At 34.5% G+C, this 13291-nt stretch overlaps 1 protein-coding gene across 1 annotated transcript; it reads left to right on the top strand.

The window, feature by feature from the left end:
• The first annotated feature begins 335 nt into the window (after nucleotides 1-335).
• Nucleotides 336-4930, top strand: LOC113724705 (protein DETOXIFICATION 35-like). Its single transcript, XM_027247581.2, has 8 exons — nucleotides 336-402; nucleotides 480-904; nucleotides 1608-2233; nucleotides 2325-2381; nucleotides 2663-2901; nucleotides 3163-3281; nucleotides 4554-4640; nucleotides 4754-4930. The coding sequence occupies exons 1-8, from the start codon at nucleotides 336-338 to the stop codon at nucleotides 4817-4819; spliced, it is 1686 nt and encodes a 561-aa protein (XP_027103382.2). The 3' UTR covers nucleotides 4820-4930.
• Nucleotides 4931-13291: the final 8361 nt, after the last annotated feature.

Raw genomic sequence — 13291 nt, 5'->3', positions numbered from 1 at the left:
TTGAAAGAAAAACAGATATATGAGAAAAAGAAAATATAGTTAAATAGAACTGTGGTTTGAATTATTGGTTAATAATTGATGAGAGAGTTTTAATATTTGATAGAATTTTTCATTGAGTTGACAATTAATAAAGGGCATTATTGTCTTTTTATCACAATAAGGAAGATCTCTGTAATTATGTAAACCTCAAGGGAGTCGAGTGAAATTGTCGAAAACCTCAGGGGAGGTTTCTGAAATTATCCCCTATTTTTATTTTATCCAATTATGCAAGTGAGGCTCGATTTAGAACCGTGAAATTTGCAAAATTCTTGTAAACAAAAATGCCACTTGTCAAAATGGCCTACTTAATAGCTAGGGAGTATGACAGAGACTTCCAAGAAATGCATAACAAAGCTTTGTCCGGTGAAAGAACAGGAAAGAACAACAAAATTCTTCATATTTTCAACGTTATATTCGTATTCTTCCACGAAAATCTGTAGGTCTTTTAGAAAGTGCAAAGATTGAGAAACATAAACAGAATGCTAAAGAAGAGGGCAGCAATGGCTTACCCTCTGAAGAATCATCACCCAAGTCCATGCATGTATTGGATATCGAGTCACCAATACTCCCTAAGGGTCCCTCCTCCCAAGAGGTTGTTCTCCATGAGGCCCCCTCCGCCGTGTTAGTTAATGGTGAGGCAGAAGGAGATTATCCTCCAGTTCGTGGATTTGAGGATGCAATGAATATATGTTATGTTGAATCTTTGAAACTTTGGTCTATAGCTGGTCCAATTGTTTTCAACATTCTCTGTAACTATGGAATAAATTCATTCACTAATATTTTTGTTGGGCATATTGGGGATGTGGAGCTCTCTGCAATCGCAATCTCTTTGTCAGTTATTGCCAACCTCTCATTCGGTTTCTTGGTTAGGTTCCTCTGAATCCTTGACTTCTCAATTACATATATTTTTAGCACTCGATGTAAATTTTCTTTTTTTGATATATTTTTGACGTATTTACTAAGATAAAAGAGAGTTTTTATCGATATTTTGGAGGATATGGGGAATTTGTGTATTCTTCAATCTTTTTGCCATTACTTGATTGATTCTTGAAGAAGCCATTCAACAAATGGAAGGAGATTTTTTCTTAAAAGATTTGAAAATTAAAGCCTAATACGTGCACCTTGACAGATTTTTCTGCAGATCAACTTTAGTATGTTAGAAGTAGAGATAAACTAAAAACAGAACGCCCGAATAATAGCTTTCAGCTTCGAGAATTTAGAATTAGCTATTTCAAGCAAAGAAGATCAAGCCCATAATAGGAAGGGAAAAAAAATCCCAGCATTATAGAGGATTCCCTCTCTTCTTCCCACTTAGACCTCCATAGGATTTATCGAAGATTGTACTAATTCTATATTTCAGATAGAATGGTCTTTACAACAGGTAAAAACACAGTATGAACCTGCATATAGTATGCATTAAGTAGGGTGGTGGGAACTGATGTTGATGAAAGTCGACCAAAGTCCCCCCTTCTCAAGATAAAACGGAAAGAGAGAGAGAGAGAAAAGTGACGTTTTATGGTAGACAAAAGCCAAGTTACTCAGGTTTTCATCTTTAAATAAATCTACAGTTTGGGATGAGCAGTGCACTGGAAACACTATGCGGGCATGCATTTGGGGCTGGCCAAGTAGAAATGCTTGGGATATACATGCAAAGGTCTTGGATAATCCTAATAGGTGCCTGTTTCAGCTTGATGCCACTTTACATTTATTCAACACCTATCTTAAAGCTCCTAGGCCAAAGAGATGATATTGCAGATATGGCTGGAACATTTTCCATGCAAATTATTCCTCAGATGTTTTCCCTAGCCATCAATTTTTCCACCCAGAAGTTCTTACAAGCACAGAGTAAGGTTGGGATTCTAGCGTGGGTTGGCTGTGTCGCCCTCATCATACACATTGGGGCTCTTTATCTCTTCATTAGCGTATTCAAATGGGGCACGGCTGGTGCAGCTGCAGCTTATGACGTTTCTGGCTGGATAATTTCTTTGGCTCAGGTTGTATATATTGTAGGTTGGTGCCAAGATGCATGGAAGGGACTTTCTTGGTTAGCTTTCAAGGAGATTTGGTCTTTCGTAAAGCTTTCTGTAGCCTCAGCAGTGATGCTTTGCCTAGAAATTTGGTATTTTATGAGCATTATTGTTCTCACGGGACACCTTGGAGACCCTATTCTAGCAGTTGGCTCCCTATCTATTTGGTACTTGATCAAATTGCCGCAGCTTTTTCTCTACATTCATAATTTTACTCTTATACGAATTCTCCTGACTAGTCATTATGTGTTTATTCAGCATGAACGTGAATGGTTGGGAAGGAATGCTATTCATTGGAATTAATGCAGCAATTAGGTAATTTATTATTATTTTTTAAAAAACAGCTAATAACTCAATTCTCTTTTTCCTCTCTTACGTCTTAACCAACTTTAGGTTGATTCTTTTGCCTTGTGAGATTGTCAAGCTAGTAATTACTATTAAAAAAAAGTTGTAACAGGTAAAAGGTAAGCTTTGGGCTTAAATGGTACAATTGCAACTAATTACCAACACAGTAAAAAGTTCTTGGCGTTGTCTTAGGAATCATTACACTTTAGCATTCATATATAAAACACATCTATGTCTTCACAAATTTGCAGTGTTCGTGTTTCGAACGAGCTAGGATCTGGACATCCAAGGGGAGCTAAATATTCAGTCTATGTAACTGTAGCTCAATCTCTACTTATTGGGATCCTCTGCATGGTGGCTATAATGGTAGCCAAGAACCATTTTGCTATTCTATTCACCAGCAGTGAGAAAATGCAGAAAGCTGTTGCAGATTTGGCGTACCTTCTCAGTGTAACCCTTGTGCTTAATAGTGTCCAGCCAGTAATATCAGGTGCCAAGAATGGCATAAATGACACTAATAGTATTATCTTTCCACTATTTTTTTAAGAGTAAATTTTATATACACTGACAGTGTGTACACTATCACCGTTGGATCTATGACATATGCACAAAAGTTGAATTAAAAATTCAAATTTTGCACATTTGTTATTCATCCAACGCTGACAGTACACTGTCAGTTTATGAAAGATTAATCTTTTTTTTAATATGTTAAAAAGCCCAAAACAGGAAAATAAGAGTTATTGGTTTGCAGGTGTGGCTGTTGGTGGAGGATGGCAAGGACTGGTGGCCTATATTAATATGTCTTGTTATTATGTTATTGGTCTTCCTCTTGGATATCTTCTAGGTTACAACGCAAAATTAGGAGTTCAGGTAAGGATATATTATGCTTTAAATGCAAGAAGTACTTCATCAACAGGTTAAGGATTTTGTACTCTCTTTTACTCATTAGTATCATTCCATGTTTATAGGAGTTATCAAAGCTATGATGCAAAAACATAACTGTATAAGACAGTTGTCGAAAGAAAATGCAACCCAAAACAAAAAAAAAAAACAAAAAATTGAAGGAGATGCATTGTAAATTTCATTTTTGTGTGGAATTGTTATTATTGCTAAGAATGAAAATAAATCCTCCAATTAAAGAATAATTCTTATCTATCTATCCATCTATTACCATTGTAGAAATACCACGTGTCTAGGTTTGTTTCAGTGTAAGCATTGTTATGGTTTTAGTTTTCTTTATCTCTATTTGCTTCATGTCATACATATTAGTCTAGAAAAAAATAGCGAACAATGAGAAGAGAAAAAGTCATCCACGGCTGATGAAAAGACAGAAGATTAAGTTGATGATTAAGTTTACGATACTGCATCATATTCTATATTTATTTTTAACTGCATCATATTCTAAAACTCCTTAAGCAACCGTTCCTGTAATGAGAAAAGAGAGCAATAAATAGGTAGGTATTAATAACTGATTGAACCACTCATGTCCTATGAAATGGCCTAAATCAAGATTTATTGAAGAATAAAGCTATAAATATATATATATATTCCAAGGTGCATGAAAAAGAAGGCTTAATTATGAAGACGTTAGATATTGTTGGATTGGAATTGGAAATTAATTTTGCTGGTGAATCAAATGGAGGTTTGGGTTCAAAACTTCAACTTACTAGAGAGTGGTCTTGAAGAATCTTAAGGTATTATTTTAGCCTCATCAAAGTTTTTTTTTAATAGAAATGTATAAGTTTAGACTTGAGAGATTCTTGAATTCTTACATTAATTTTAGAAGCCATGACTTCCAACTCATTCTATTTAAGAAAATTGTAGATACTCAACTTAGATATAATAACTTGTATCTTTAAAGCTTTTGTAATGACGGAATGCATAATAAACATTTAGTTTTCTCTTTAATGCAACAAATATCATGTATGACTTGCAATTGCTTATTGTCGTATGTCACAGATTTTTAGTTAATATCATGTCATCAATAAAATTTTGCAAATAAAATAGCTTGAGAAAATATATGTTGTACAAATATATCCACGTGCAAATCACGTGACGTATTACTAGTTTGATGAAATTTTGCTATCCTTGTTCTTCATCATTTAAACTCCACAAAATTCAATTACAGATTGTTTGTTTCAGGGAATATGGATGGGAATGATTTTTGGAACTTTTTTACAAACTTTAGTCCTTTGCTTTGTTGTGTGGAAAACTGATTGGAATGAAGAGGTAATTACGATTTTCCAGCCTTCTAATGATACTATAATCTGAATAAATATATTCAACATAACATTAACTATTCTCATTTCTAACTTTTTTTTTACTTGAAAATTGAAACGCAGGTAGCACATGCATCAGAACGGATGCGAAAGTGGGGCGGGATAGTTGAAGAATGTGAATCCAGGTGACAAATCCTTTTCGTCTTTGCTTGAGTAGAGCTGGGATTGAACGTATTGCTACGTGATCCTTGATACATACAGCCTGTACTGCAATATGTAAAGTTTACGTCCCAATTCCGATTCTCAAGTGTAGATGGAAAATGCAAACTGCAAAAATTGCAATTTCATTCCTCATTCTTCATAAGTTTTAACTCTTGGTCCCCTCATTTCTTCAACACCGCACATCAAAATTCTTCAAGTGGTTGAATTACCTATACGGGGAAATGACCTTTCGAACGTAACCCTACTCCAAAGGCGAAATTGTTGAGTTGTAAATTAGTTGTATTGATCCCATACTTTTCTTCTTTTTGACACCTAGCAATGTAGGCTTTGCTTGACAAACGGATTTTTTTTTGAATATTTGTCTAAAATTTTACTGTAATTTAGCGTAGAATTTTAATAATTTTTTTTCTTTTAGAGTGTCTGGAAGATGGTTATAAAACTCCTTTACCCTCCATACACTATCCATCCTTGCCATCGATCATCACCACGTTAGCACACACCACCTCCCCATCTGCCACCTATTATCTCCTTTCTTACTCTTATTTCTATCCTATCACTACATTCTCCTCCCTCCCTCCCCTTCTTCCCTGCTACTGCTCATCCCTTTTCTAGTCCATATCGAGAGTGGGGGAGAAGGGATAGTGAAAAAGGAAGAAGAGAAAGGAAAAATGAAAGAAGGGAGAGGTGGTGGCTGATCTAGTCTAGACTTGTCACCGCCCAATTTGGAATGCAGAAGAAAGTGGTGAAAGGATGAAAAGAAAATGGGAAGAGAGATGCATGATAGAGTGGCTAGAAGAGAAGAATAACAGAAGAGATTGTAAGCAGTCCTGAGGGATAAATGTGGTGAAGAATGGGGGTGAAGGGTAGTGGGGGTTTTTTTTTTACATGTATATTTGTTGGGTATTTTTTTAAAAAATTAAAAGAAATTGTTTTTCTCAAATGTGACAAATTTTTCATTTGCCAAGCAAGCCACAAGTGGTTGAAAAAAATTAAGGGCAAAATGCCTAGTGGTTCTCAAATTATGACAAAATTTAATTTTTGACCTTCCAATTATTATGAGTTAACAAAATAAAAGCCCTCTGTGGTATAGCCATCATACAGAAAAGTCCTCTGTGGTTTCATATCATTTATGTCGGTATCCCATGGTTTGAATTATTCTGAAAAGTCGACGAAAATCGTCAAATGTACGGCGTTTGTATTAAACGCACTGGAAAGGCGCGTGTTTCTTGGGAAAATTGATTTTTATTACAAACTTTCACCTGATATGTCTATTTTACCTTTCATCTACCAAATTGCTAGTTAATCCAAAACCAAACAAACACCAAAATAGCAGAAACACAAGCCATTTGTGCCAAGAAAACAAAACCAGATCAAAATCAGATTGAATAACGAGATACTAATAGGGATGATAGAGCTGCAGCGAAGGCTTCTTACATGGAGTCCTTGTCCTCTCTTTCTTTCCCCGTCCACCCATTACTCCAAAGCCTTCAATAAGCTCCGAAGTCCCATTATTTCTTTCACGATCTCGACGACTGTAGAGTTCATGAATGAAAAGCAACTAACGGCCAGGGAGAGAAGGCAACTGAGGAACGAGAGGAGAGAGAGCAAGCCCACTTACAACTGGAGAGAAGAGGTGGAGGAGAGGCTCGTCAAGAAACCCAAGAAACTCTAGGCTGAAACTAGTCATGTAACATTGCCAGCATTACTCGAGACAATATGCAAATGCACAGATAAACTTACCACCAGATAGTGAATTGCGCTTAGATCGCTTAAGCTTTTCGAGCTGGACCTGGGATTCCATAAAAAGCTTCATCCTTTGAATCTCCAAATCCTTGGCAAACTGCATTCTCTGCTTCTCCAACTCAACCATTTGCCTCTGTTTCGCCTCCTCTACTCTCTCATATATGTCCGCAAATCCCCCTGTCGTATCCGCCAACTTCCTATACCCTTTTACTGCCACCTTCACCGCGGCCCTCCTCCTCTTTTTCCTCCTCATCCCACCCGACCCCAGTCCAACCGCGGCAGCACTCGACGTATCAGACTCTTCCTCATCCTCATCCTCCTCCGTCACCGCCGCAGCAGCTGCTGCCATCGCCGAGAAGTTCCTTCGAAAAACCACCTCCTCCCCCATCGCCACGCTTCTTGGACCGAAGAGCTCAATCTTGATAACCTTGCTTTGTTAGGTCCACAATGGTGGAGTCTCAGGTCAAGACACTACCGACCGCCTGGCCCGTGCCCTTGCCCAAAATTACTTCTGCAATTTTCACTTATATCATTAGGGTATTTTTGTCTTTTCACTCAGCTCCGTCTGTTATAACGATTTCCGTCGATTTTTCAGAATAATTCAAACCATAGGGTACCGACGCGTATGATATGAAACCACAAGGGGCTTTTCTGGATAATAGTTATACCACAGGGGGTTTTTATGTTGTTAACCCAATTATTATTGAACAATTTTACCTGTCCAACGAATTAAAATGTATATTAGAGTCTTTTCGTCAATTTGAATCGTTATGTTTAACACAAACAACACCTTGCACACTGGACAATAAGCAAAGGGCCTTTTGGTCTACTGATTTTTTTCTGCAAATTTAGTTCTTATATATTTTCTTTATCATTTAGAATCATTACCAACTTCATCATCAAAGCCTTAATCACCTAATCATCTGAACTAGAGACCTCAACTTCCATTTTGCATCTTCTCGTAAAATGCAGTCATAAAAATCCATGGCCACATCTTCATTTTTCAACATTTCTCTTAAAACCAATCTCCAAAAGTCCTCCAAATCTCAAGTTTAACCTCTTAAATTCCATCCAAATTCACAAGAAAAAACCAAGAAAAGAAAAACTAGAAAAAAGTGCAGGAAAAACAGACGAGGAAATGGATGAGCTAAAGTGAAAAAGTTTCCACTATCTCTGTTGCCTCTAGAATCCACCATTATCTGCCGAATCATTATCAGAATAACAGTATAAAGGTCTTTTTGCATCTATTCCAAATAGGGATGGCAACGGGGCGGGGGACCCCTCCCCCATCCCCCGCCCCGCTGCCTACAAACTCCCCCCGCTCCTGCCCCATCCCCCGTCCTCCGCTTCCCCCGCCCCGTCGCCGCCCCGCCCCGCTTCCCCCGCGGGACTAATAAAAATTTGTTATATAATTTTATTGTGATTAAATTTTAACAAATAATCAAGTACTAAAATATCAACACATTATCAAATTATTATTCATTGTAATTTTACAATTGAAACTTATAAAAACAACCAAACAAAGATTATTTGAATACAATCCAACATGATGAAATAAATAAACTAAAGTAGTCAAGTTTTCACTTTTGGCACAAATACAATCACTAATTCATTATTGTGCTTGTGTTTTTTTTTTTTGAAGAAAAAAATGTTATTGTATTAAGTGTAATTAGAGATTTAGTATAAATGTATTAGTAAATTTAGTATAACCAATTAATAATTTGTATTAGTACACATATATAATTATTAGTATAATTAATAATATCAATTATATTATATATACTAATAGACATTATATAATACATATAACTAATAATATCATTATCATAAGTTTGTAACTAATTAAATTATATATTATATATATAATTATATACATATATTTATTTTATATATTTATTTTTTTAAAGCGGGTGGCGGGGCGGGGGTACACTCCCCGCCCCCCGCCCCCGGCCCCGTTTCTAAGCGGGGGGAATTTTTCCCCCCGGCCCCGCCCCACCCCCCGCCCCATTAGCCTCCCGCGCGGTCACCCGCTCCCATTGCCATCCCTAATTCCAAATTTCCTTTTGATAGCTCGAAAATATTAAACTCGTTAGTTCGCGAGTCGGCTCAAGATCGATTACATATTTATTTATTTATTTATTATTTTAATAGTAAAATTACATATATTTCTAATATTATTTTATTTTTTAAAAAATATTATTATTTTTTTAAAAAAAATAAAATAAGTATTTTTTATTTTTTAAGCTCGAACTTAGCTCGACATTTAAACTCGTCAAGCTCAAGCTCGAATTCCAGTTTCATAAATTGAAACTCGAATCGAATCGATTTGTTTACACCCATAACAAATAGACTTATAAACCTTGCCTATCATCCCTTCTTTAACGCCAGCTTACATCACTCTAGTACATGGTTTCAACTGTTATTTTATTGTCTATAAGTAGACCTACAAACCAGATCTATTCAAATATTTTCTTGCCTTTTATGTATTGCGTTGCTGGCTAATTTTATACTATGTTGTATAGTTTGAGGAAAATTTTTTAAATACAAGGCTCTCAATATTTTTACACGCGCATATATATATATATGTATGTATGTATATGTATATACACACTTATTATGAACTTGTTTTATTGCTTTTTTATAATTTATCTAACAATAATTTTGAATTACTTGTTGATGGAAGGATTCTCATCATTTCTTTCTTTCTCCTTGCAATTGTTTTTCTTCCTTTCTCCAATATGAAATTTTATCCTCATATTCTTCATATTTCCACCCTATCCTATAACTTTTTCGGTATTCATATCACGTTATTTGCACAATACCCCCACGATATATAAATTCATTGAAATAAATGAAGAAATGGACAAGTTATCGAAGAAGAGAAAGCCACACTAAGATAATTAATTTACATTAAGGGATAATCAATTCATTGAAAGTTTATGATCAGTTGTAAGTTACTAAAAAGGGAATCATCATAAGGATATCTGAACTATGAATTCAAAATTGAGAAAATCTTCCGAAGATATACATTATTTAGTTTTATAAGAAAGAAAAACAAATGAAGGTTACTTAAGAGATTGGTAATAAAACTCTTTATTCGCGTAGTGTAGTTTACTCTAAATTTTTTTTTTGGAGAAATTGAAAAACCTTTTTAATTCTTTTCTTTTTCGTTTTAATTTTTTTTCCTTTTTTTTTCCGCTTATCTTCTTCCTCTTTTCTATCATCCCTACTCCAATCATAGTCAACGCTATTGGCCAACACCTCTCCTACTGGGTACTAATATATTTTTAATATTTAAATTCAAAATAGAAGCTCGTTGCTTTATCTTTTCCTATAATTAATTGAAGCTACGAGACCTTATTTATTTATTCATTCATTCCAACTTTATTTTCTTCCATTTTAAGAATTCGAACCGGGTTTTTCTTTTCTATCAATCTACTAAAAACGAAACATTCTAAAAACTCTTTCTATCAACTCTTTCATTCCCTTTCCGCTGCTTCCCATTTTTTTTCTTCCTTTCTTCGTTTACCTCTTTCTTTCTCTTTCCCTCTTACTCCTCTTTCTTTCCCTTTCTCCCGCCCACCCCCTCTCTTTCTTCCCTTCGACCTCTCCATTTTTCTCTCCTCATCTTCTCAGATTCTCGGCGCCATCCCTTGCTTGATCCAGAATTGGTCTAGATCGGTCTAGATTCGAGTGGATTTGGTCCATATATTGATCTGTAATCTGTGATCTGGACCAAATTTGGATAGTAAAGGGCGGAGGTCATAGGGGATGGGGGGAAGAGAAGGAGAAGGATGAGGAGAGAGAGTGTTGAGAGAAGGGGGAAGAAGGATGAGGGAGGAGAAGAAAGGATGAGAGGGGGAGGAGAAAGGGAAGAAGGAGGAAAGGTAGATAGAGATAGAAAAAAAGAAAAGAAAGGTAGCTGACGATAGCGAGGCAACAATGGTGGCGACGATGATAAGTTGAGGTAGGAAGGTGGTGATAGAAGAGAGAGACAAGTGTGTATTTTAAAAATTTTATAATTTTTTGGAATTACTGTACATAAAATTTGAGAAAAACTTTATCTATTAAAAACTAGCCAAAAAACTAAGCATCCAAGCACATCTTGCTTTGCTTCTCATGTTCACAAAGGCCACTCTAGTTGAACTGCACTTGCCCTTCTAATAGCATCAAATAAGGCCTCTGAAAAACCCTATGCATTTTATTTTACCTCACTCTAATTGTGCGATTTCAACTAGCTTACCAATAGACATAAAAACCAAATTTATCTAAATATTTTCTTGCCTTTATATATCACTTAGCTGGCTAATTTTTATACTATGTTGTCTAGTTTGAGGGAAATTCTTTTAATACAAAAGTCTCAATATTGTTGCTTATATATGTGTGCATGTATGTATGTATGTTTGTATATATGTGTATGTGTGTGTCTATGTATATGCTCATCATCCACTCTTATCAAAATTTGTTATATTATTTCTTTATAATTTATCCGACAATAATCATCAATTACTTGTTCATTGAAGGATTCTTTTCATCTATTTCTTTCTTCTTGAAGTTATTTCTCCCTCTTTTCTAATTTGAAATTTTATTCCCATATTCTCCATGTCCCTTGATTATTTCCATCTTTTTTATGGGTATGTTCTCACATCACATTATTTGCACGACATGCCACAATATATAAATTCATTAAAGTAACTGAAGAAATAGACAAAGTTATTGAACAAGCAAAAGTGATACTAAGAAAATTAATTTGCATTAGGGAATAATCAATTTATAGAAGGTTTATGATGTTTTATAAGTCATAGAATAGGGAATTATCATAGGTATAACTGAATTATGAATTCAAATTTGAGAAAATCTTTTGAATATAAATTTTATTTAGTTTCATGACAAAGAAAAAATGAAGTTAATTTATGAGATTAATTAAAAAAGATTGAAGCTTATGGTTGACAATAAGATTATTAACAATTAGTTTTACAGCTATTAAAATAATTAATTAAGTTCGAAGCTTGTGTGGGTCTATAGGTAAAAGATTATCAGAAAGCTATGTGAGTAAATATTTCCTTTATAAGAATTATTCTCTGCCTTCTTTCATAATTTCTTCTATGCATAACTCCTTTTTGTTTTTCTACGGGAGATCTGTCTCTATGGTCCTTTTTTTCTTATTTGTTTGTATGGAAGTCTCTTATAGGCTCTTGAGATTTTTTTCCTTGTCCTTGAATTTTTAAGTTAGGATTTCTTTTCTCCTAATTTTATCTAATGAGAGTTTCTCCTATCCTTAAATTTATTTTTCAGAGTTATTAGTAATTTTTTTAATGTTATATCTAAGATTTTTTTAGATCTACTTTCTCATAGTTGAAAATTTTTAATCCCAAATTGTTAGATCTAATTTTGGGGAGGGGAGGTCTAAAACAAGTTTGCATTTGATCTGGCCGTTGAAGACACAATTTGAGGTTGCAAAAATTCATCTGATGCTAAAAAATTATTTTGTAGCTTCATAGTGGTAATTTGATGATTTTTCAAATTTCATGTTTTAAATCTTTTTCGTTGGATGCTTATTTTTTATAATGAAATTATTTTGTTTATATATATAAAAAAAAGTTTAGGGCTTGCATGTGTCCTTCATGTTTTGAGAAAAAGACACCACACTTCCATAAAGGTGTATACATACAAAATACCTAGAAATGTACGCACACAACATGCACATATACAATACACACGCGCGCACACACACACACATATATATATAGCTGAATGTGTCTGTGTATTTTAAATAAAACTAATATCAATATAGGCAACATAAAAGAAGCGAAAAAGAAAGAGGTAAAAGTAGTGGCCAACGGGGTTAGCAGAACTGGTGGTGGTGCTAAATTGCTAATGTATTTTGAAGATGCTAGCATAAACCAAAAGTAGCTAATGGTCTCTCATGGTATTTGGTTGGGAATTGACGGAGAAAAAGGACAGGGAAAGATGGAACAAGATGCTAAAAGGAGGCACCAATATTTTTGTTTAGATAGTGTATATTTCTACTTTGATAGTTGTTTAGATAGTTTATTATTTGCACAAATTTATTTACTTGTATTATAAGCATATTTTTTAATCATCATTTTTATTTCACATATATTATATAAAAAAGTACTAGAATATTTTTTTCAAAAAATTATTTCAAATAATCTCCTATTCAAATACACTCAATGATTAGGAATGAACTATCTAAAGGAAAACAAGATATAGTTTTAGGGTTAAGGAATAACTACTGAAAGCTTCATCCTGGGTATCTCTTCCTTTCACAATCACACATCCATAAAGAGATGTTCTATTCTGTCCATCCTAATCAAATTTGTTAGATAGAACTGATTATATTAGTAACCATACATTAAGCATATCTTTTGATAATGAGTGGCTTCATCCTTAGTGACAAGGTGCACCTGTATAGATATTTTCTGAGCTTTTGCTCACCAATTGTATAGTTTATACTCATTATTATTAATAAAATCACTTATCTTTTCCGGAGGAAAAAATGGTCCAAACCAAAGCAATTCACTGAAATATACGAAGGGGCTTCAACTTTACACTATTGAAAAGTTTGATAATTTAATCAGTTGTATAGTTTATATAGTCACTATTAATAAAATCACTTATCGTTTCTGGAGAAAAAAAAAGGTCCAAATCAAATCAATTGACTGAAATATACGA

This window comes from Coffea arabica, chromosome 2e (assembly GCF_036785885.1).
Source record: "Coffea arabica cultivar ET-39 chromosome 2e, Coffea Arabica ET-39 HiFi, whole genome shotgun sequence".
Classification (NCBI taxonomy): domain Eukaryota; kingdom Viridiplantae; phylum Streptophyta; class Magnoliopsida; order Gentianales; family Rubiaceae; genus Coffea; species Coffea arabica.
Note: the sequence above shows the minus strand (reverse complement) of the source record. Positions and strands in the feature narration are given on the sequence as shown.